This window comes from Struthio camelus, chromosome 7, assembly GCF_040807025.1.
Source record: "Struthio camelus isolate bStrCam1 chromosome 7, bStrCam1.hap1, whole genome shotgun sequence".
NCBI classification, from domain to species: Eukaryota; Metazoa; Chordata; class Aves; order Struthioniformes; family Struthionidae; genus Struthio; species Struthio camelus.
In genome coordinates, this window is record NC_090948.1 from 372124 (window position 1) to 396769 (window position 24646).

Sequence of the window (24646 nt, forward strand, 5' to 3'; positions counted from 1 at the left end):
GGATTTCCTCATGCCCGGTCCTAGGTAACGATGATCCTAAGCAATCAATTTCCTTCCTCTATCTTAATTTGCCCTTATACATCATATTCGAGATTCTATCTGGACAGGGGCTGGGTGGCTCAGTGGATAAACCTCTGCCTTTTCACCTCTGGGATCACGGTTCAAGTCAAACCCTGATGAAATGCACTTGATCGTCCTAATCTAGTTCTTAGTGGACAGTATTCCCATTATCTTTAAAAGGGTCAGAGCCAAGGCCATTGGGAAGAGTGCATTGTGCTATATCTTGTCTGTTGATTAATACATTTTCAGTGATGCCAGATCCTTAACCTCCACGAGCGCACATATTCTCACCAAGAGCTTAATAAAGGTCCCTCATGGATTAAGCCTTTCTCCTCAATCCCCATATCCTTTCAGGATTTCCTGGGACAATTAAAATAAGTAAATAATCAGAAGTAAACCAGTGATCATTTAAACGTACATTTACCGGAATTGTTTTTAATAACACCTCTAGGTTAATTAGCATAATAACAGATTACTTTAAATCATTACTTGGCATAGGGAGAAGGAGACCTTTATAACTCAATTCATTTTGATAACACATTCTAATTTTCTTCTCATTTCACATTAGTCAAAGCTAAACAGGCATCCAGGAGAAAGGGAACCGAATGAAGACTTATTTCGCTGTCCACAACATAGATAGAAACCGAACAAACGGCTGCAGAAACGTACGGCTTGTTCTTTGCAATATGAGGATTGCTGCAGGACGTTTGACATCTGACAGCAACGTGAAGCTCGTTGCTTTCGTTTTTTGTTTTTTTGAATGAAAGAATAACAACGAAAGCAAGAACACCGAACCACTTTCACCTCGTGGTGCGCACGGGCTGCAGATCACTGGGCTTTCCTGCATAATTACTGCAAATCTGTTTTAAAACCAACGAACGCCGATGACAACAGTTTCTTTTGAACTACCTGAGCAGCGAGGAGCTACCGGGGCCCTGGGTGTCAGCGCTCCCACCTGCGGGCGGCAGGGCCCGGGGGTGACAGCCAGGAAAACAGCCCCCGTCTCCACAAGGGTCCACGGACGAAACAGACCATCAGTGCAGCGAAAGCGACGCCGGGCCCCGCTCTCCAGATAACTAACTACTCGGCTGCTTTCACTAGAGAGCGGCGGTGGAGCTGCTACGGACAATCCAGCAGCTTCCACGCGGGCTCGTTCTTTAACACGCTTCGTGTGAAATATACGAACGGATGAACCGTTTCTCATTTCTGACTGCGGTTACGGATTATAAAATGATTCTTAATGACTTAATCATTCTCCTGCAGTTGTTACAGCGTTTTTACATTCTTACTATATATTTATTTAACTATGGAAGAAACAGCATTTCACTCACAGTTCTTTTGTATAAATCAATGACACGATTGTGGTTTTTCCATTAAACAACTATCCCTGACTTGCTTTTCTTCTGAGCATTTTGAAATTAAAGGGACTTCCAATAAACAAGATATTTTGAAGCAGTTACAGCCTGATTTATCATAAAATATTACAGAATTTGAAAAAACCCCTGTAAAAACGTGGATTCATTCAGGAACTCCCTGCTCATCGCCACTCTCCTGAAAACACTGCGGCGCTAACGTTTACAACCCGAAAGCCGGCAAGCGCAGCGCGGCAGCCGAGGCGAGGAAGAGCGGCAGCTCGGGGCGGCCCGGGCGCCGTGCAACGCTGAGCCGAAACCCCACGGGCTGCCCCGCTTCTGCCCCCTTCCTTACTGCCTCTCCGCACCACCCGTCCCCACGGCACCTCGGCGCTGCAGCGCTCCTGCACCTAGCAGCGTGGCGGCCCGGTTCACCTGACGTGGTGTAACCTTGACGTGCAAGCGAGACCATACGTAATTACATGCTACGGCCGTTCTGCACTGCTGCCTCAGCCGGAAAACAGAGCTTCTCTTTTGCTCTTGCTACACACGCGAATAAAGCTGGCTATTCTTCTTCTGAAATAAAAAAAATGGTCATTGCACCTTGAGGGAAAAAATATAGATAATTGCTGAAGTTTGTAAAAAGATTTGACCTGACAGAATACTGTATGCGCTTCAGAATGAATCTCTGTTGGACTGATGGTTTCTATCTGGATCACGTTTTTCATAAAAAAATATCCATTTCTATCTGTATCTTAGGATTCTTTTTGTTGATTACAATGTAAAAAAGAAGAAATAACTGTGCACGGACAATGATAAAGCAGGCTGTTGATAATAAATATTTGTCAGGTCTTGTCACATCTGTACACATTCCACCGTTACTGAAGAGACACCGCACTGACAAAAAAAAATCCTCAGAAAAATCAATGGATTTTGAGCTAAAGCAGTTGCTAAACACACAGAAAACATCTTTATCCAACAGCCATAGTGCTGTGAAAATTCCCAAGCCTTGCATTGGTACAGCTAAGGAAAATTTAATCTTCCCAAATACTCATCAGGGCACTCCATCCTGCAGACCTGACAGCCCCACTTATAATTAATTATACAATTTTGATGGGAATATCGACTAAACAAAGCTATAAATCATAGAAAAAGTCAATAGGCATGGACACATTCAATCATGTCCCGACCAATGATTACTACTCTTAAAATACAATAATTATTTTCAGGAGCCAGCTTGAATTAAATTTCTGTCAGGCTGGTACAAGACCGGCGGTTGATGAAGGATGCGATGGATTTTTTGGGTTGAATTCGGCACAGAGACATTTATCCTTTTAGATAGGTAGTTTGTTTTTAGTGATCATGGTGCTGTGTGTTTAACTAGACCATGAAGATTAGATTATCTCCAATGGCTCATTATATCGTTTATCTTTTTCTTCCATGGTTGATCTGGAAGATTTCCTGCCTCTTGGTGCACGAACGAAATGACTGCTGATTTTGAAATGGAAGGGGCTTAAGCGCGAGCCTGCCGACGTCTGTGCACGCCATTCCCACGTACGTAGAGTCAACCAGCAGTCGCCTGAAACACCGCTAGGATGTGGTGAATGGCAGCAACCAGAACGACTTTGCTCAGCCTCAAAAAACGTACTGAAATGAAAAGCAAAATGACAAACGCTTCCTTTAAAAAATGCCCCTCAAAGGGGTAAATTTACCTGTAGAAATAGGAATTGGGATTAGTGTTATTACTTAGCACTAAATGCCCCCAAAACAGAAAAACCATCAGTGAAAAGACAATCGTTATTTACTTCCCAGATTTTTTCACTTCGTAAATTAAAAAATACAGTTATCTCACAGGGACTGTTGTGAAGATATACCGCCTAGACGGATACTTCTTGCGGTGAGCACAAACGCCCGGCACGGGCGGCCCGCGCCGCGTGAGCAGGGGCAGCCGCCACAACGGATGCGACAGACCCGGGTAAACGCTGGGAGGAGGCAGGTATCTTCGCTTCCCTCAAGCGACTGGCTCGCCAAGCTCTTCTGACTTCAAGGAACGAGAGCGACGTCTCAGGTTCCCGCGTGGGATTAACCTCCTGGGCGTACGTTACCTTACGGACAGCGAGGGCAAGCAGAAGGGGTCGGGCGTCCTCCTGGCCCGCGGATCCTTGCGGCGGCCTCCACACGGCCCGACTCGCTGCCAACAGCGAGAAAATACCGCAAAACCGAGAGGAGGGGGGGTTAGGCCCAACGCAGCGGGGCTCTGCAAGAGGCCGAGACGCCGGGAGCTGAACCGCGCGTCGTCTTCTCCTTGGGGTGTCATGACAGAGGTCCAAGGGCAGGACTGAAGAAAGAGCGGGAACGCGGACCAGCCTGCCAGCCCACACAAACCCCTCGGGCAGGCATGGTTTCTGCAGAACGCACGGTTTTCCGAAGGGTTGGTTTGTCTAGCGGTTCAGACCGTTCCAGCCAGGAACGCTGTTACGCACCCTCGGCCAGGCCTAGGTCTGCCGCACGCAAACTGGCCGCGGCCGACGTCGGGGCAGTGGCACCAATTTGCACAAGCAGATGATCTGGCCAACGAAACCCGTGTCACAGCTCCCACGCGTGACGTGTGCATTCCTGATTTTCATCTGTCTTAACTGTTTGCTTTTTTTTATTTTAGATGCTTAATGTTTTTCCTTTAGTTACATACTTCCTAGGAACTTTAGATGAAACAGAGAAAACTGCAAGCAGTGCTATAGAGATTTTCCAAAATGAAGTGGCTACGTTTTGAAATACAATCATGTTAACGTAGGCAAACAGGCATTCCCTACAGCAAAACCGTAGTCCTAATTACAAATCAAAATGTTAGTGTTTCCTGTCTGCTTTCTCTTCCTATAAAACCCTGTATGATTGGCCAAACAGTGCAGGCTGCTGCAGGGTTTGGGCTTTCTGTTCCTTTTGCTCATGCTTTTCTACTATTCTTTGTACACTCAGAAGATACAGATATTTTGAGAGCAGTTTTGCAATGAGGGCTTTTCCCACGTTACTGCGTTGCACGACAAAGAGCAAGTAAACAAACAGGATGCTTGAAGAAACGCAGACTGGAGGACAGAGAGAAACGTGAATTACGCAGAGTATTTCATTTACAATTTTTCGTATTAAAAAAAGGGTAAACAAAAACAAGCTGAACTTAAGAAGCTGTACGCAAAATAAGGGGGTAAGCGAGGAGCAAGGCTGGAGGGGTTATCCCGTCACGTGGATTAACTCTCCTCACTCCGTATTCTGCAGGACCGATAAGGACCAGGGGCCGACAGAGAAACACCATTCCTACGTCACTTCCCATCTTATACCTTCAGCAGTGCCTAGCCACAAACTTACCGCAGTGCCGTTGTTATCTCTAAAAACATCTTGATTAAAATAGTCAAAGAGCTTCTTTTCTAACTGCAGCATAACCTAAAAAAAAAAAAAAAATAAAGAAGAAAGGTCAGGCGAGCTCCCCGACCGAGCCGCTCAGTCCTCAGCTGCTGAAGGACCCTTCCAGCCCCACACAACCTTCAAACCGCGCAACGTTTCTAGACGTCTAAAGCTCCTTGTCCGGTCGCCCGTTTCGTTGACTGGCAATCAGTTAAAAAGATCCAATTAACTGAGCATTAGGTGTGACAATCTATAGCCCTTCCCTCCCGACACATTACCGGTTTTAAACAACTATATTCGTGCTTTGTAGAAAAGAAAGTGATCATTCAAACGCGTTTCTGTTTACACATGGTTTACAGAGGGCATTAAGTTATTTACCTTTCGGTCATTATCAGATTCACGAAATATTAGCTTGACTACTTCATTGGTGTCAGCTGCCCGGATAGTCTGCATGGTGGCCTTCGCACATAGCGTCTATTAAAAAACACAGAGAGAGAAAGGGAAACCACTTTATATGAAAGACGAGGCCGCATTTTATTGAACTTTATCAGTCTAGGTATCTGCACGGCCTGACCCTGCGCCCACGAGGAAGGATATCTTGCTGCAGATCAAAATCCAAAACATTGCCTATTTCTCTCCAAACAGTAATTCGGTTTATTTTTTCAGATTTGTCATGAGTGGAAGTCAGTTAAATCAGCAATGTCAAGAAAACATCACGTGAATAAGGCAAATACTCATTTAACACGTTAGCGTGCACACAGCTTCTTTCAGAGGTCTGATACCGCAGCTCGCATTACTTGTAAACACCCTCCAAAGCCACTTCCTACGGTCCATGACTCCCCAGACCCCCTGGTTTGTGCGTCACGTTGTTACACACTGGTGACCACCCTGGCACAGCGGCAGTCCTGCAGCTTAGCTCCTGCACGCAGGATCGCCCGTCCCTCCTGCCAGCCAGCGTTCAAGCACAACTTAAAAATCCCAGCAACAACTTTACAACCCACAACAGGTTTCTGAGCTCATTCTGAGCAGCAAATTACTCACGCAACCATCCTTTTAAATAAGAGACAACATTACATCTTTAGATATTTTCAGGACTGGGCGTCTAAAGCATATTACAAATTAGCACTCTGCTAGGCTCAGAGATATGAATTTCAGAGCAAGCGTCAAGCCTTGATTCATTTGCCCGGTTCTGCCAGTTGCGGCCCAATTTTAGTGGTGAAGACAGCTGACCTAGAGAGTAATACAGAGTTGGTTATTTTTAAAGGGCTTGCACTGTTGCATTGCTACAGCTGAAAATCTTGAACGTTCGGCAAAGCAGGTAAGCATGCACCTAACCTCAGACACATACTTTAGATTCACTGAACCTGCACTTTGAGCATAACCTTAAGTACGTTCAGCGCTCTGACATGCGGAGACAGCTACACCTTAACCGTGGGGCAGGCAGGCTTCGCAAAGTGCTCCGCAGTCCTCACCCGATTTCAGCAAAGCTGCCGGACGGGGCTGCGTCGTCCTGCTCCTGGGCTGCGGGAAACCCGCAATGCCCGCGACAGAAAGGGGAACCGTGAAAACCTTGATACTGCTCCAAGAGAGAGAAAACGGCCGGGATCGTGCACCGTCCCTGGGTGCAGCATCCTTTGCTGCAGTCTGGCCCCAAGCAGCTGGCGGGCATCTACGCGCCGCCCCGGACAGGGGCCTGGGTAAAGGCCAGCCTTCTGAGCAGAGGCTTATTTTGCTACAAAATAGTGCTGAAGAAACAGATTCAATCAAGAACGGGGAAAGAGGCGTTTTCCTTGCGGTCCCCGCTCCATTCCTGTTCCTAATGGCCAGACGACAGATTTCCATTTTGCATAGTATTTACTTAAAAAATAAGTATGTTCTGTGGTAATAGGGAATTTCACAACCTACTACATGCTTCTGTCTTTCCCAAATACAATATACCTATGCATATACTGGGGTTTGTTTTTACAAGTGCAATAGGGATCAGACCCGACGCCATGAAAGCACCATGGTGGTTACTTCCGCTCTGAACGTGTTCTAAAGGAGAAGCCAAACACGCCCTTACAGAAAAGTCCATCTGCCTCCAAATATTCTCGCTCTCAGGTGAGGTTATCAGTGCTAGAGTTCAAACAACCTGTCAAAGCACTTCTTTTCCATTCGATAGAAAAACATTTAAAAACGATCCCCGACAAAGGGCCCTGCGCGCTGCCAGAGCGCAAGCAAAAAGCAGCGGGCTCGGCAATTTCATTTTTAAAGAACAATAACTTGAGTCTGATACAGCAAAAATAAAATACAAATTCGATTTTGTTCCCTTTAATTCTGTGAACTGAGCAGGCGCCGATTCCTCATCCTGCTAAGCTACCTCCTCTCCCAGCAAGTTCCTCCTGACTCTTTCCTCCCCAAATAAACCCGTCCATGGATTACAAACGTCCAGCGCTGAGTTTGATCACTGGAAACTCGGCAAAACCATGGCATAAACACGCTACAGGCACACGGGAAATCCCACTTGAGGGAAGGAAACTGGTCAGCTGAACACAGACACAGGTTGTCCTTTGAAAGCTCAGGGTCGACCGCAAAATTTTCAGGCGCTTTTGCTTGAAAGACCCCAAGAACAGAGGGAAGACGCTGACGGCAACCAGTTAAAACCAGCTGCTCCTGGGAGGGAGGAGAGGCACACCAAACCGTCAGAGAAGCTGCAATTTTGGTGGCGCTTATTTAAGCGCAGACCTCCTCACCTTCCCCCCACATCTCACCATTTACCTTAGGTCCCTCCCCGTCCCTTTGGGCAAGTAATTAAGGTTTTGCCATCTGTGTCTGCGCAGGCCCCAGTGAGGTAATCCACCGGCGAGCCATTCCCAAAGTGCACTCCCTCTGATACCGGCTATTGAAATTCAAAGCACAGATTAGCTAATCGGGTCAAGCCCAAAAAAATAGCGCTTTGGACTCATGTGTCACAAATCAGTCTGGTCGCCTTTAAACAGCACACCAGATCAGAACAAGCACCCGAACAAACCAAAGCGGAAAACCCGCCGCTCTCTAAAGCTGGTTTCTAAAGCCCTAACAAATCGCTCCATCTTTCACTCATTTAAACTTTCCAAATGAGGGTCAATACGGTCCCCTAGCATCCAAATGCTAATGCGCTTAAGTGCGCTTAAGCAGCTTTCCAGAGTGAATGGGCCAAAGAAGGGCTCGAAAAGACAAGGCAGAGTTACTGTCACTGTCAAAAAGTCATTGTAGCCACCCCCAGAGTGGTTGCAATTCAAGAAATTCATGATTTCTGTCTCTTAAAGGCATCTGCTTGAGAACATTTTTTTCCCTGAGCTGCTTTGCTTTATCTCACAACTTCAGGCCTGCTCTAAAAGGGGGGGGGGGGGAAAACCTGATCGACTCTTGAGAACCAGTAAAGAGAAAGGACCCACATACCTTATTGCTTTCAAATTTCACACACACAAAAAGTTACCTTATTCACAGACAAAAAGTGATTGGGCAAAGGTTCATTTCTTATACAAGCTGGAGCATTCCTTTTTCCTCCTCCTTTCAGTTTCTCCAAAGTCGTAGTCACCCAAGCAGAAAACTTTCGGGAACATGTGCCTTTTTAGACAAGTCTACTTATGAAGGGATTTTTTGTTGCTGGTAAAGAAAATCCAAATGCTATGAAAACACACTGTTTCTTTTCTGGTATTCCTTCAAAGGTGCCCTTTTACGAAGTTAGAAGAGGGCAGACCAGATACCAAAATCCTCTACCAAAGTTATCTTTTTACTTTTATCCTTTTTCTTTTGCAAACAAGAGTTTTGCAAGGAAGCGTGCAGGAGAGCTGCACTCAGAGCCGAGCGGGAGCTCGGGGTTCAGCCCTGGCTGGGAAACGCAGACGCGTCCTCGTCCCGCCTTCGCGCGGACCGTCCCCACGGGTGCAGGCTGCCGCACAGCGCTCCTAAAAGACTCTTTCACAATTATGCCTCTGTATTGAATCGTAGAACATAGCAATAACTTGTCTGACAACTACCCTGGAGCCTAGCAGAAATCCACCCTTTCGCAAAGTCAGGAGCGAAAGGTAGTGACAGCGATAAGGGACAAACCCAGAACTGCCTCTACACTCTGCAGACCTCAGGAAATGAAAGACGTTTAATTCACAGCATAAATGCAGCCTTCTGTATATATGCAACACATTAAAACGTGTTCAGTGTAAATATGCAGAGATATAGCATAAAAGGAATACTTACATGCATTAAAACACAATAACCATTCATTATATGCATGGAAACACATCGATGCTGTGAACTGTGCTACCCTTCCTTGTTAGCAGAGCTCTGTACAAAACCACGGCTGATTTTTCACTCGTGTTGCACTCCTGCTTTCTGAGCACCCTTTAGAAACCTGAGCTTACCTCTTCATGTGCAAGCTGAGTTTCTGCACGCTTGCAATTATTTCAACAATTTTTTTTTTTGGGGGGGGGGGGGGGGGGGGGGGAGGAACTGCATCCGAGCAGGCACAGACTCAAACTTTCCTATTGCCTCTGCCTGCCAAATCTAAAAACGTGCACTATTTTTCCCAATGATTTGAATAATCTTCTTATGACTTATTATTACTTTGAATTCTTCTACAAACAGAAGTGTAGAATACATTCATTCCTCCTTCATAACGAGGAAAGTTTGAGTAATAGTTGCAATTTTCAGCGAGCCGCATGGATCAGGACAGAAGTGTTTCCTGTTAAAAGCAGCCAGGAGAGAAGGGCAGGTGCTGAACGCTAAGATGCACCAATGGAAACCATAAGGTCTTGAACACATGAGCAACAAATAAAATAAATTTAAGATAATCCAGTTACACATTCTGTGGATTCTGGCAGGGTGAAAAAGATATATATCATCCAATTATGAAAGTGAGATACCTCTTCTGAAATGCTGCTCAAAAACCAAAATCACTCAGATGCTAAATTAGGAAAACCAAATGCTTTTTTGTTATTATCCGGATGCAAGTTGTATTTCAAACAATCAGAGAAGGAGAAGATTTGCTACTTTGGGAATAACAGGAACGCTTGTCTTGTTCAGGCTGCTCCCCGTCGCTGAGGTGTTGATACAATTTCCTGGGTACTGGCAATTTATTAACAGTAAATTCACCAAATCCTGTGACGTAAGAAAAATCAAATTCTCAAATCTGAGAACACCAGAGTTACATTTAACTTTTGGAGTCAATGACATTTATGCATTTAGCTACAGGATAATTAGAATTTCTAGTGTTTTTAAAAATACTTTTCTATCTATCTGCCATTAAAACAGAGGCTTGTTTTAGCTAACTTGTCACAACTGCTGCAAACAGGGCAATTACAGAGCTAAATTCCCCAATGCAAGGCAATAAAAACTCATCTGAGAGGACACATCTTTTTCATTGAAAAAAAAAAAAAATCCCTTCATTTGGAGTATATTTTAACTTGTGTTAACTTATTTAGCTACATGGAAATAGCAATAATGTCTTAGGGAAATAACTATGTTCCTAACACTGAGAAGCTTTTCCAGGAGCAGGAATTCCACCCAGCAGTGAAACATTAGTGGAGCAGAAAACAGATATGCAAGAGTACAACAAACGAGTCACCAGTTCAAGCGTCAGCGCGCAAACCGACGGTTTCACGAGCGGAGCGAGCTCGGCGGAAGGAGGCGCAACGCACGGGCCGGCTGCGATGCGGGGCCAAGGCTCGCGCACCGCTCCCTCCTCTCCTCTCCGGACGCTGTGTGTGTAATATCCACGGACTGCACCTTTTGATGGCAAATCAACGCGAATCACACTTAACCACTGCTTGTATTCGCTTTTACCTTCATAGGCAGCTTAGAGCGGCACCAGTTACACCACCTGCCTAAGCTTGGTCCAGAAGCTGCTTGAGACCTACAGGAGTAGCCTGGGCTCCATCGTAGGACCCCCTTGCTGGTTTGTAGCACAGGGATATTTCCCTTTGGGAAGCATCTGTGACCAAAAAGAGGTCAACACCCAGCCCCTAACTTTATGCTTCCAAAGATTTCCTGTGCCTCCAAGCCAAGCGATCCCTTTTGGTAACAACTTGCATTTCTCTGGGCTCAACTTGAAGTTAGTGGGCTTACGCTCATCACTAACTGCATTTTCTTGTCCAAAAACTTAGATCATACATGAGACTGGTATCGAGGTATTACACTAAGCAATGCAAAATCATTTACATTAGTCTTTCAAGTGCTGCACTAAATAAACTGAGAGACCGCCGTTTACTGGCACAGCCTGTCCTGCTGCCCATGTTACTGCCCCTGCTGTAGGGTGACACTCTCTTGCCATTGCCTGCTCTCGTGCTGCTGAAAGCAATACCCGACCTCCTACAAAGTTATCTTTTGCATATTTTGCATTCAAGATTCATATTTGCATCTGCAAAGGAGGCAGCGGGGCCACTGCCCAACAGCACTCAGCAACAGCCTATTGCTGCAAAGATCCAACCTCACTTTCTTGGAAAGAATATGCTATTATAGCTCTCTCCCAGGAGGGAGACAGGGCCACCAGACTGCTGCTAACAGCCGCCTCCTAGTATCTTTTTCATCTGAAACATACGCTTCTGATAGCACTTGAAAGACATCTCTCTTGGCATGTTATGTATTTAGCGATGAAAAAATTCAATCAGTTTATTAGATATTCAGCATAATCCAACGCAGCACCTTAGACACTGCGCTCAGTTTATAAACCTCTGAAGCTTAAGTCTCATTTTCTTGATTTTTGTCTGTGTAACCATCCTAAACACTGTTTTATTCTGAAACCAATCAGTTGGTCCAGTTAGATGTTACCTCGTACATGATGGTTTAATTTTAATGTTTTTCATCAGCTATCCAGCAGAGGAACCCCAATTATTACTTCCTTACCTGCACAGATCCTAAGAAAAAGAGTAAGGGAGAGCAGTTCCTCAAACTCCTAGATTTTTCCCACTGGAATCTTCCACCACTCCAGTTTTTTGAACAAGGACAGACATTTTCATTAGACACTTTGTGGTGCTCTGCCTTAAGCAGCTTTGCAAATAGAACGAGCCCCCATTTTGTAACTATTTTTTCAATACTAATGTTAAATGGACCAGTTGCATTGAATGCACTACTCGTTCCTTTCTTTTTTTCTTTTCTTTTTTTTTTTTTAACCTCAGTCAGGTTTATTGCTTTCTAAGAATTTAAAAATCAGGACAGAACTCCCTTTTCCCTCACAAATACTCACCTGCCTGGGGACTAGCTTCTAGTTTTCTCCAACTCCTTCCACATCTTTTTTTGCATTCTCTCGGCTCACGTCCCTGACTGTGACTGCAAGCCTGAGTTCAGCTAAGCACCTACATCTGGGTAGGTAAGCATAGGTAGCTAAGCACCTACATCTGGGTGCGTAACCAATTTATGCTGAGACGACTGGCACCTGCAGGCCTCAGGAGCACAGGTCCTCTGCAAGCCAAGCTGAGGTTATCAGCTGAAGGGTTTTTCTTTTCCCCTCTCCTCTTTTTAAACTCTCAGATTAAACTGACTCATTGGCACTGACAATGAGATTCAAACAACGCATTGAGGACTTTGGTTAGACCTGGATAAACTCTACAGCACCAGAAGATCTGGAACTTTCTGCTACAAAAATCTCTTCCCTCTTCCTTGTCATTTAGCATCGTTACTTGATGTCAAGCAGGGTCCTGCGGGGAGATCTCAAAGACGACGATATGCTTTTCCTTAATTATGGGAGCCGCAACAATCCCACTGTCCCTATGGAAATCTTTTTAATATATATATATTCTTGCCCCATAATCTGTGACCCTCCTGGGATTTCTTCAGACGTTCTCCTGTTACTTTTCTTCCACTATTTTTTTCTGCCTTGGTCAAGCAGGAATACCAGCTTGAAATCTTTCTCTCGGAAACCCTTACAGCACTTACCCTTTCTTTGCTCCAACTGCCTAAGCAGAGGACTGCACGCATTGTTTCTCTTAAACAGAGAATTTGATGAAGCACACAGGATGTGTGATGTAAATCTGTTTCTGCAGAGAAATGTAAAATCCCCTGTTTCCCCGAATTCAGGAGGAATGAAATAAGAGGCAGCTTCTTTCCTTATAGCTAAGCTGCTTTTATCCAACTTTCAGACTAAGAACTTTCCATTTCTTTTCATTTTAACAGCAAAATAGCCTGTGAACCCCACCTGCTCCTGCGTGCCTTGCAATTGCCTTTGTCTTGAGCGGTGACATTCGCCTCTGCTCGGGCTGCGGGTGCTACTGTTTCTGCCACTTCCATATTAACGGTTTCTTACAACTGTAAGAATCGAAACATGGGAGCAATAACATGAAAAAACTTACGCCAACACCGAACAAAATTCTTTGGTGCTTCCTGAGTCACTTTCAGAAAACCTGGAGGCGGCAGGGCTCCAGACGACGGCGGTCTGCAGCTCTGTTCTTCCCCGACCCGGCCGGGGAGCGCGCGCCGACGAACCCGCGGGGCCGGCGGGCGCCCGGGCGCTTCCCGATCCCACGCCTGGGCCACCCTGCTCGGGACGAGCCACAAGCCGCGAAAGCTCCTCCAGCTAGCTCCGCCAAAACTGGGAAATTCTGGGGTCCAATTAATGGGGAGTCTGGTATAACACCTATGGCATTGATAAGGTCAACGGCTCAAGATCACGGCTTAGCCTCTGAAGCGTGTGAACTCTTTGCTTCCAAGGTAGACTTACATAAGCAGGTATCATATATGCCACACACAGTGTACACGCTAGCTCAACAGTCTTTTTGTGCTTGACTTCTCTTACGCTTATCCTCAGAAATGAAAGTTGGAACTGAATCTTAAAACACGAAGCGTTGGGTGATTTGGAAATCAAACCACACATTTCATAGAATTTATATAAATTTATGCAAACCTGCCTAGAATTTATATGCTGTGGACAGACACTACCTACTTCTAGTCACAAAGTGATTATATTATCTATAGAGAAGTACAAAGCATTTTTTTCATCCTATCACGAATAATAGCACCTCTGGTCCAATGACTGGTAAAAACAATTAGTCCCCTAAATGAAGAGGGGATGTGAGAGCCAGAGAAGGAAAGAGCCCTGTATGAGAGGCAACGGGGCGTCCCAGGAGCTGGGGCGGGACGCAGCCACGGCCAAGCACAACTGCGAGGTGTGCGTGGGAAAGTCTCGTCCGGGCTGCCAACCACATCAAACGGCCACAGGTATATACCGTAAGGTGGGAGAGATGTTAATACTCTTCCCCTGCTTCTCCCTCTATGGAAAAAAAACGCCCTTCTTCTGGGTTAACTCTACCATGCAGCAAACTCAACAGGAAAAGACATGTCCAGGTTGCTGCATCCGGTTTTCTGACCCAAATAAGTTTTCCAAACGGGAAGTGAAACTGAGTTAATAATTGGAGCCAACAATTTTGCAAATGACTTCTCTGATCCTGCAGGACGGAACCACTGCTCTTCTACCTTGAATCTTAAATGCCGTATTTTCAAGACACAAACCATAAGACTCTATCACTTTTCCGTTCTGATGCATCAGCAACACTTAACTAATACTGTTTCTTCAGTTTCCACTACGTCACTGTTTCTGGCATTGGAGATGACATTATATCTGCTTACCTAACAATTTAGTGCAAGCCTCTGCCATATCGGCCCTTGCTTCAATAAGAAAGGAAAACCTTCTGCAGGCGTGACCTACAGTCAGCTTCCCTTGATAGCTGGATAACGAAAGAACTGGCAACATCCACACAATGGCACAAGTCTCAAAATCACCAAGAGGAGAAAACTTGGTAGCTGACCAATAACGTTTGAGGACAAAACACTTTGTTCACGCACCTCTTTGGAGATATACACTCCTAAAACCTTATTTAAAAGCACACATGGAGACTAATATACATTTTTAGACAATACCGGCATAAAAATTCACAATCAAATAATATTGAACTGTTCTTCTCACAAACATGCCTTCATTTTAATGTGGTTAACAGTGACACAACATCTCTTGTTAAGGAACAAAATAACTGCCATAAGCAATTCTGTTAATTATTTTGATGTTGAGAAGCCTGTTTAGAAGGCTTTCTGCTTTGCCTACACCATTATGTTTGAATTGATGCATGATTTTGTAATAACTATTTTAAAAATCATTTCTGCAAACAATTGTATGATGAAGAACGTCACATGAAGAACAGCCTGTGTGTGAGGACTACAGTGACCAGTTTGCCCTACAGCTTGTATGGATTTGTCTCGGGTATGTCTTAAATGCTGCTATTCTATGTAATAAATGACTACTATTCTCCTGTTGTCTGGGGACCATGTGGGAAAGATGAGAACCGAGCATCCATGAACTAAATATGGCCATGTTAAGAGAAAAACGAATAGTGAAGTTATAGCAGACGCATCTGTGAGGAAATCTCTCACAGATACATTCGTAATTTTATGCTACCATCTATACACCAACTTTGCTCATTTACTTAACTTTTTGGTTCATTTCTAATATAACGGATAAGAGTTTACAGATGTCTGTGCATCTGTCCATGTAGTTCACGCTGCTACTCAAAAAGAGATCTTAATCCAGCTACAAATTTCTACAACCACTATCCCACAGCGTTTTTAATCTTATAAATTAATGCCAACTTCAGATGCCAAGTAACATCTCAAAGTTGAAGATAATTCCACCGACATATGAACAACAAGGCATGCCGTTTTCCCAAACTCACTGGCATCAGCAGGAATACTTCAAGCTAAATGAAGAACCATTACCAGCAGAAGATATATTTCCTGTGAGTAGCTTTGGATTTGTGTTCTGATCATAAGAAATAGTTTTCTTTTTCACATTACAGGAGCTTTAGAATTTATGTCCACCTATACCAGTTGTCATAGTGGTATTTACATTAACATAGGTATTCTGCATGCTCTGAATAATTCCTTCTCTCAACTGCAGTCGGCATGTTTTATTGTTTCTCCCCAGAAGACAAAATTTTATCATGCTTGCCGCTAAAATATTCTTCTCTTGACAAGTTTTCTTTACTTGTTAAAAATATACAGATTTCAGGGGATTGGTGTGCAGGGGGTCAGTGAAACCATCTACTATTGCACACTGGATTTTGGAGCGTGCTGCCGAAAGACTAAAACGCTTACAAGACAATTTTGTGCGCTTTGGAGCTTTGGGAACTCTGTTTTTGCAAGTTATCTGTCACTGCCCTCACTTCCAAGAGGTCTAAATAGAAAACAGGATTTCCTCCTAGCTAAAGCAGAAGTGCTCTCCAGCGGTATGGTGAGACAAAGCTTAACTGGCCAGGTGATGCCTTGCTGACGCAGCACGTGGACAATTTCCTTAGATGTACTTTTCCCATTTCTCTGTTTGCCCAGCCTCCCTGACTTGGTTATCTTCACTCTGCCACATCCCCTGCGTTTCCCACTGGATGCCTCCCCTTTCTGGCGCCACGCCATTTGCTCCTCTATTCCCTTTGGAAATGCAGTATGAATCCAGTCGCCTGTGAGTTCAAATAATCCTGTTTTAGCCAGTTACGTTCACACAGTTCAGAGGAAGATGACATGAGACTGACAGTCCCTGCCGGAACGATCCTACTCTCCAGTAATTGATGCCATGCAGCCCCCAAACAGCACCTGGACTCCGGAGAGGCCGAGACCTCCGGCTGCAGGGCTGCGCAGGCACCAGGGAGGCGCGCTGCCCAACGGCACACTTACACTTCCTACGTAAATCCAATAAGCGGCGAGCCACCATGGACCTCGTCCGTTTTCACAAGCACTTATTCAAACATTAAAATAAATGCTTTTCAGATAAAAGAAATGAAAAGCATCTTTGCAAAATACTGTGTTGGAGCCAGGGTTTGCTACGTTCTCCTTCAAAAAAAGGTAAGATGAATCCACAGGGTCAAGATGTGTGTGGCATATACACCACGCGAACAAAAAGACTGATACCCCCCAAAATACTTGCGGGGTCAAATAGTCATTGTGGAGAGCAGGAAATAGGGTGGCATGTTCTCCTTGTTGTCTTTCTTCACTACTTCAGGTAGCTTTGCTCCTCTTTTACATGGTTGCTGACGACGCAAGAATAATGGGCTTGCGCAGTGCACCAATATTCACAATTTCCTCCACTGAACGGGTGCAAAAACTCAGGTGCTGAACAACAAGAAACTGCTGTACAGCCCAGGACCAGCTACAGTGGCACGGCCGATCGGAGACAGAGGAGGAGCTGGAGGAACAGCAGCTTCACACTGCCGGTGGGGGATCCAGAGGGATTTAACCCAACCACAAACGCAGATCCTGGCTCTCACGATGCCACCGGACACTGCAGAGCACCGCTGGGAGAGGACAGCGAGCTCCATCCGAAACACCGCTGCCCTGGCCCTCCTGCCAGCGTGGATCAATGATCCATCTGGAGGGACATGGGGCCCAACGGGGTGGACAACCAGAAAGCGTTACTCTGCAGAATTCCTGAAACGTGGCTTTTCACTAAAGCAAAACAGGACTCAAACGTGCTGAGAGGTATACAGAGCTCCCAATTATAGGGAGAGAGGAAATAATGCAAGTGCAAAAGTGTTCATGCAACACAATTTTGACGCTAGCAGCTGTGGACGAGTTAGTGAAGTGCTATTCTTTGCGCTGTATCCTTAAGTGCTGTTAAATTCATTTGTCACTTGATCGAAAGCCAACAGGCTACAAATCTCCCAAGCACCTCTCGCCCTGAATAGTGACAGCAGTATTCTGTTCAGCCATAAGAAAACGTTTGTGTGCTTCTCTGTTCGAAGTCATACATGCTATTTTAACTCATCTGCCTCCCCATTCTCTGCAGACCAGGAGGACAAATTGCCCACTGTGGCTCCCTTTCAGAGGCAGTACAGCGCGCAAAGAATCATGACTGAGCAGAAACACAAGGAACAGGCACATAAAAATTCATCACTTTGGCCTCTTGACCTCTTGCCACTGGGTTTGGCAAGCCCCGTCTCAAAAAGTAGCACCAAGGGAGAAGTAAGCAGACCGTCTGAGTGAAATTACTGACAAAAAATATCTTGGACACAGGAAAACCCCACCAGATGCTTCATTGTCTTTGCAGAGAAGTGGTGCTGAAAAAGGGGGTGATCTACCACATGGCATATTGGGTGGAATAAGTAGTGTCATTGTTTCAGAGCAGCTCTGTCACTTTACTGACTGCAATACAAAGAGGTGTAAAGCAAGATTTAATCCTGACTTTTTAGTCAGCAGATTAAAACCAATCATGCCAGATGTCCGCAAGACTGTTTAACATACAGAAAGCTTTTTCATACTCTACAAAAAAGTGAAAGCTGTAATAACTTCTTCTTTATTTCCTCTAGAGAGGCCTTTTTCGCTCACTTTTAGTCAGAAAAAAGGGAGATGTTGTAACGGCTTTTAAGACGTGCTATTAATTTTTACTCTAGCCTTTACTCTTTTCCCCTTTGAGACAAAGCCAGAGTAAATTCTTGTACCCATCTAAAATCAGACAGGTACGCCAAAGAAAGCGGCGCGCGCGCAAAGAAATTCTGCGATTTCAAAGAGGGGAAAGGGGAGTTACCAGCCGAAAAGATACGTTTCGAGGGAAGTGAACGTTCACAGCAGAGGATTCCTCTCCAAAACGCCCGGCGCAACGTGAAATATTAAAGCACGCTGCCCAGCGTACGGATGAACGCAGAACGCTTTACCCCGGACACCGAAATCGCGCGCGAAATCGTGACGTTTTCCCACGAGCTGCCCGGGCCTGGGCTCAACGCGGACCGTCCGCAGAGCGAGGCCGCGGCGCCCGGCGGGACGTCCCCGCTCCGCTCCCGCCGCCCGGCCCGGCAACCGCTGCCGGCACGGGGAGCTGCTGCTAGCTCAAAACACGAATGCTGGCGAGTAGCGCTCTCGTCCGAAAATAGTCAGGCGGTCACCTCTTCCTTAAGCTCACCTACGGAGCCACTAAGCGCTGTGCAGTGTTTTCCTATCTATCTGCTGCTTTCCTGTTTTTCTACTTGCAAAAAAAGGTAATCTCTAAAAAATTAATGCAAAGGATAAAAACTCAGCAAATTACTGTATTTTTAAGACAGTTTCAGTAATTTTTTTCTGCTGTATTACAGAAGTGCAGAAAATATGCGTACTGGTGCTCCCCTCTGAATCTCCATAGCCAAAAACGTCACTTAAATTCCACAAAAGTTAAATCACATATTTAGCTTCTCGTATTAACTTGCAAATCATTTCTGCACGTAAGAAAAATAATTGACTTAATCTTTGAAAAGAGGCTTCAGAGAAAAATACATTCCCTCACAGTTCCAGTATTAGATGCATTTGTATCACGTGCATTATTTGCTAACTTGGAAAATTTACGGCAGTTCGCTAATGCCTTGCTTGATATCCCTCACCTATCAGCTGGCTATGGAAAAAGATTTAGCTCTCAAATCTTACTCATCTGCCTGTTATGCACTTGGACAAAATCCTCATTGTGAGGTCCTAAAATAAGAGCAACCATCTTACGGAATCACTGACATAAAACAGTACTAGTAAAACCTTTTTTTTTCATTTTATATCTAGCGAATACCTAAGCCACTGTGAATACGGAATTACTATGAAAACAGTTAAGGACATTTGACATACGAACCCACCCAGACACTGCTTTACTTATACGGACACCACATAAGGATGGAGAGAACTTTTCACTGGCTTTTCAGTGCTTTCAGAGACATAAGCGTTGCCTCTCGCTACTACGTTAAAGCACAGTCGTGAGAGAACGCTCTATTAAATAAACTCTGTCTAAATCAGATGTATTTGTAACCGCAGATGCTCTTCCCTCCTGCCACTAATGAATTAATTTTAAATGCTTTTACAGTAGGGTGCCACTTTTAGAAATCACATGAGACAAAAGGATAAGCGTGTTTTCGCTAATTATATCATCAGCATTGTAAACCATAACCACAGTTACGAGCATGGTACCTTGCTCTCTTCCCTGAAAATTTATTCCATTAAGTTAATTAAGCTGCACTGCTCCTCTTTTTCCTTTCATTATTGCCATCCTTCTTACTGGAATCTTTGGCGGGCCGGTACCGAACGGTATCCGGCTCTGGACAGTCAGGCACCTTTCACTAAGGCATCCCTTTTCCCCAGCGTGCTACGATGACCGGACAGCCTAACGCCCCAGCTTCAAACCTTCTGGCGTTTCACTGTCGTACCGAAAAGGTGCAGGCAGGCACCACAATGAAGACGACGGTATTTTCCTTCCAAAGGAGTCCAACTGGAGACTCTCAAGCTATCCAAGAGGAAAAAGTCAATGACGCATAAATCTGCCTAAGAGATTTCTTCCAGTCAAAACCTCATTTCATCACTGCTTTTTCCACTCTGGAATTTGCACACTTTAAAAACTGTAATTCTATTCCCTATTTCTAAATTTCTTCAAGCAACAGTCTTGTGGGTGGGCTTCAAGATACATTTTACCAATTTTTCATGCCCATCCCTCTAAATGTGACCCTGCTCCTGTGCTTTTATCTCTCTGACAACTTCACACAGGAAAACATGCAGCCCCTCTGATAGCATGAAATCGGAAACAATAGCCTCTGGAAACAAAAGGGAGTAGGGAGGCAGGATACAGTCCCGCTCCTGGCTGATTTTAGGCACAAACAGATGTTCGTAGGACCTGACTCCTGAGCAAGCTGAAAGGAAAAGCTTGTAAAAGAAATGGACCTTAAGAACAATGTATTGAAGAGTTTTAAATAAAGGCAAAGGGAAAGCAATATGGCTTTCCATGATAAATCTCAGTGAAGAAAACCACGCTGGCACCAGGAATTTCAATGGTGCATTTTTCTTTTTTCAATGAACTCTACAGCTCATTTTGAAACCTACAAATTGCTCAAATCTCCATTTAGTTTACAAGTCTCCCATAACCATTACAAGGTTACAACACATATACTTTTAGTTTCTCGTAACTAATAACCACAGCTTATGGGAACACTCAGTGAAGTCCCGAAGTATGAGCTAATACTATTATTTTAAAAGCTGCTTAAAGCTTGACAAAAAAGAATACGCTGAAAGAATCCTGATTGGAAAACATCTTAGACTAGCTGTAGGAACAAATTATGTTCAATCTCCTCCTCTTTTCACGAGCGCTATTTCAGGCTCAAAAAGACCCAAGTAAAGAATCCACGAAGCGCTATCGTGAATCGGACCCCGGGTTCTGTTTCACAAAAGCCAATACGCACCATTTACAAATGAAACAAAGTGCAGAATCACTTCTCTCACCGAAGTTTCTGCTTTTGTGATTAAAACTCTCTTCCTCTTTCTTGTAGAGTCTGCCATCCAAAAGGGCTTGTGCCATGCTCCAGTGCACAAAATACATGTATTCATTACAGCAAAAAAAAACCCCTAGAAAATTTGGCACAAAGGAGGGTGCATAGCTTAAGTCCTGTTTAGGATAGCCCTCACTTGAACTCTGCACATTTGCATAAATTTTTACCTACTGGTTGTCTCCATCAGAAATGCAGCGGATAACTAAAATAAATGTTCCGTCAGCTATTTGTGGCTAGGTACAGATTTAACTTGTAATTATTAGCATCAATAAGGCCTATATGGTAAAGAAATAAAATAGTGCTACCTTCACCAGCACGCAAATTTGTAGAAATAATTTTACTCAGAGGTAGATCTGCCACAGATGATACCTAAGTCTGCTTATCAAGTTTAAAGAAATTAGCAGTCACATCTCAAGCCAGAAGTGACCATGCATTCATCTAGTCTCATCCTACATATCACTGACCGTTATGTTTTACCAATTTCCTCCTGAACTGAAGCCAATGGCATCTCTTTGACTAAAACACATCTTCCAGAAAGCCATCAACTCTGGAAAAGATGCAGGCACCCACCAAGTCCTCTGGCAGGCTGTTCCAAGAAAGGAACCTTTGATTAATCACCCCCGTGCCTAATTTCTCAAGCATGATTTTTCATCTGAAAACATCTGTTAGCAGCTTCTAAACATTATTCAGACATGAAAGGAATGGGACCAACGCTAGAAATGTAGTAAAATGTGGAGATTACAGTCTTTTAACCGTTAACTCCTGGGAAACCTTCTCTGAATTAGCAGCCAGGGCTCTCCAAGTTAAATTTAACAGAGCTCTAATGAAGCCAGGTTCTGCAGACCTGATGGTAACTGTGAAAGTAATTCCTCCTAAGAGCCCCTTTCTCTCCTCCCACGCCAAATAATGCTTTTTCAAATAGATGGAATGAGGAAGTTTGATGGACTTCAATATAGCAGCTCTGCATTCACATGAAAATCAACTTCGTCATTAGTGTTATTTCTTTTACGTATCTAGAGATGCATTAGCAACACAGGCCACGGCAGCGCCGCGGGAGCTCAGGCTGAGCTGTTTGCCTTCAATGACGCCTAACGTTCTTACTGCTACTGACTCCTCAAAGCTCCTATGCATGTAAACACCGCCAACTGCAAAGTTAAACAATGCTATACTGTCAATGAACTTGTTTTGCCTTATGAGGACTTGGTATCTTATCCCAAAACTCAGATTATTGATGGAAATACTGAATGCTTTTGGCCTAGCACTAATTCTTGAAGAAACCTACCAGAATCATCATGATTCAGAGACAGTTCCCCAATAACAGCTACTCTTCGAGGCCTGGTCACTTATCCAGTCTTTTACTGCACCCAGCATGTGCACAGACCTGTTTTCTTTTAAAAGAGCAGAATTTCATACGGTATTGTGTTGAATGCTTGAGCACAGCATCAACGTTTTACACATACGCAGTTACCATTTCCGACTAGGCTGTTAAATCTCATTGCAAACTGCCTCGGTCAGGCATATTTACTGACTACATTACATCTTCTACTTCTTTTATCACTAGCAACTTTTCCATCAGTTTGTCTGAAATGAGCGACAAGCTAACGAGCTTATGGCTAATGAGCGCTTCCCTCATTTCTTCCCCCATCCCTCTTCCAGCATGCTGCAAAGTCCAGGTATTCCGATTTATTCTAAATCAACACTAGTCAGGCAGACAAGCACTGCGCTAGACTGTTTGCTAAAGATGGACAATTAAGATCGCCCAGTCCTACTTGTTAAAATCCTCCTCAGTTGCTAACCGACTAGAGTATGTGTGATGAGCATGTTCTCCTGCTTCAAGTGTAGAGCAGAAATACACATACAACACTCGCGCCATTTCTGAATCCTCATTTTCAGTTTTACCATATATATGTATTAACAGACATAATTTTTTTGTCCTACTTCTTAAATGGAAAATTGGTTAGATACAGTAAAATACCGATCTAGAAGCGGTGAGTAATGAGCACAGAGCGCTGCAGTCTCAGCCACAGCCACGGCGAAGGCGGGCGACGAGCAGGGGGCAGCGACTCACCCAAGTCCCACGCGCTGATTTAACGGCCCCCACCCATCGCCCAAGCCCCAGGTGGTTCAAAGTCTTCCTCCGTTTTAAAATTATACAGAAAGATGTCAAGTGAAAGAGCTTTTTAGTACATTTCAAGAAAATAAGAAAATATTAACTTTGAGCTTTCTGCTAGTAGACACAGAGCTCTGAAACATTTCATCCGGGTCCAATGCTGGCATTCGCGTGAAATTCAGCACCCGTTAAAACTGCACAAATGAAATACAGAAATGAAAAATAACTCTTGCCGGCTTATTCAACGCCATTTACAAGTGAAGTAATACTTGAAAGGGCTATAGTTGATATGCCTTTAACACCGAGTGAAAAGAAATTCTCCTATTTACACAGAGGATACTTAAATTCATTGTTTAGACTTTTCAACTATCTGAAAATATTTCAAAGCGAGAAAATCAAAATGGACCGGGGTTTTCACACGGTTTTTAAAACATGTTTTCCCTCAATTAATGTTAATAATTTATTATTACTTGTACTATGCAGTGCTGAACTACCGGTAACGCCACGATTTCAGAACCGCATCGATTAAGCAAGCAGCATGGCCTGCACTAACTGTAACGCGTTCCTCTGCGTGCGAGGCGTCCTTTCACTTCGTGGAACTACAGTCACCGCGCAGGAAATCCACCTCCAAGCGCTAGGGGATTTTAAAACTACCACTACAAAACCACGCTAACGTAGCGCACGGATTTGCTCAGCTTAAATACTCCAACGTTACAGGTTTCAACATAACTTTTACCTCGGTTCTGGGGAAACTATCCAGGGTGGGGACGTTCAGAGTTAATGGTGACGGTCCACGTGTACCCTTCTCTGTCTTCCCAGTGCACAATCAAGGCTGAAAACAATCTACTGTGCGAGTTAACGTTCGAAAATCTGTAGAGACGCTGGACAGCCCTCATCAGCAAAAAGCCTTTCGTTTCAACGGTGACAAGTTTTTCCTCCAGCAATGCTGCCGGCAAGGGGTGAACGCAGGCTGTCTGCTGAAGCACCCGCAGCGTGCAATACCAGACAACGGTCTGAGGCTTCGGCAGAGCCTAGCCACAACAGAATTACAGCCTTAATTTTGTCTATCCCTGCTTTTATTGTTTTTCATTGTTTCTTAGAGTTACTCTGCTGTCAATATTTGAAGAAGAGAATCCTGTCTTGGTATTGATTTCCTAAAGACTTTGAATCACTGTCTTCATAATGCATACATTTTAAGGCAAGCGTATGCAAAAGGTGGAGGTGAAGCTGCTTATTGAATTAAATCAATACAAAACACCAGACTGGCAATTATGATCTGGAATTCATTTCATATAATGTAAAACACCTGGTAAACAGAAAGGAAAAGCAAACTTCCATCCCACTTTGGCAGTCTGTAACTCGAATGCCTTGTAGACTCCAGACCTTTGGCTTGCTTAAGCTGGTTGCTGTCACTCTTGTGCATTTACTACATAGCTGACTTTACTCTAAAGCTAATAAAGATCGGGACGTGTAATGCCAGCTGC

At 44.3% G+C, this 24646-nt stretch overlaps 1 protein-coding gene across 4 annotated transcripts in view; it reads right to left on the reverse strand.

Annotated features, from left to right (window-relative positions):
- Positions 1 to 24646, reverse strand: part of INPP5A (inositol polyphosphate-5-phosphatase A) — a 261753-nt gene that overhangs the window by 36569 nt on the left and 200538 nt on the right. For all 4 annotated transcript variants that reach the window (XM_068951378.1, XM_068951379.1, XM_068951381.1 and 1 more), the window contains exons 10-11: positions 5184 to 5279; positions 4770 to 4844 (exon numbers count right to left, since the gene is read on the reverse strand). In XM_068951378.1, the coding sequence (XP_068807479.1) occupies positions 4770 to 4844; positions 5184 to 5279 (171 nt within the window). The remainder of the gene's footprint in view (positions 1 to 4769; positions 4845 to 5183; positions 5280 to 24646) is intronic.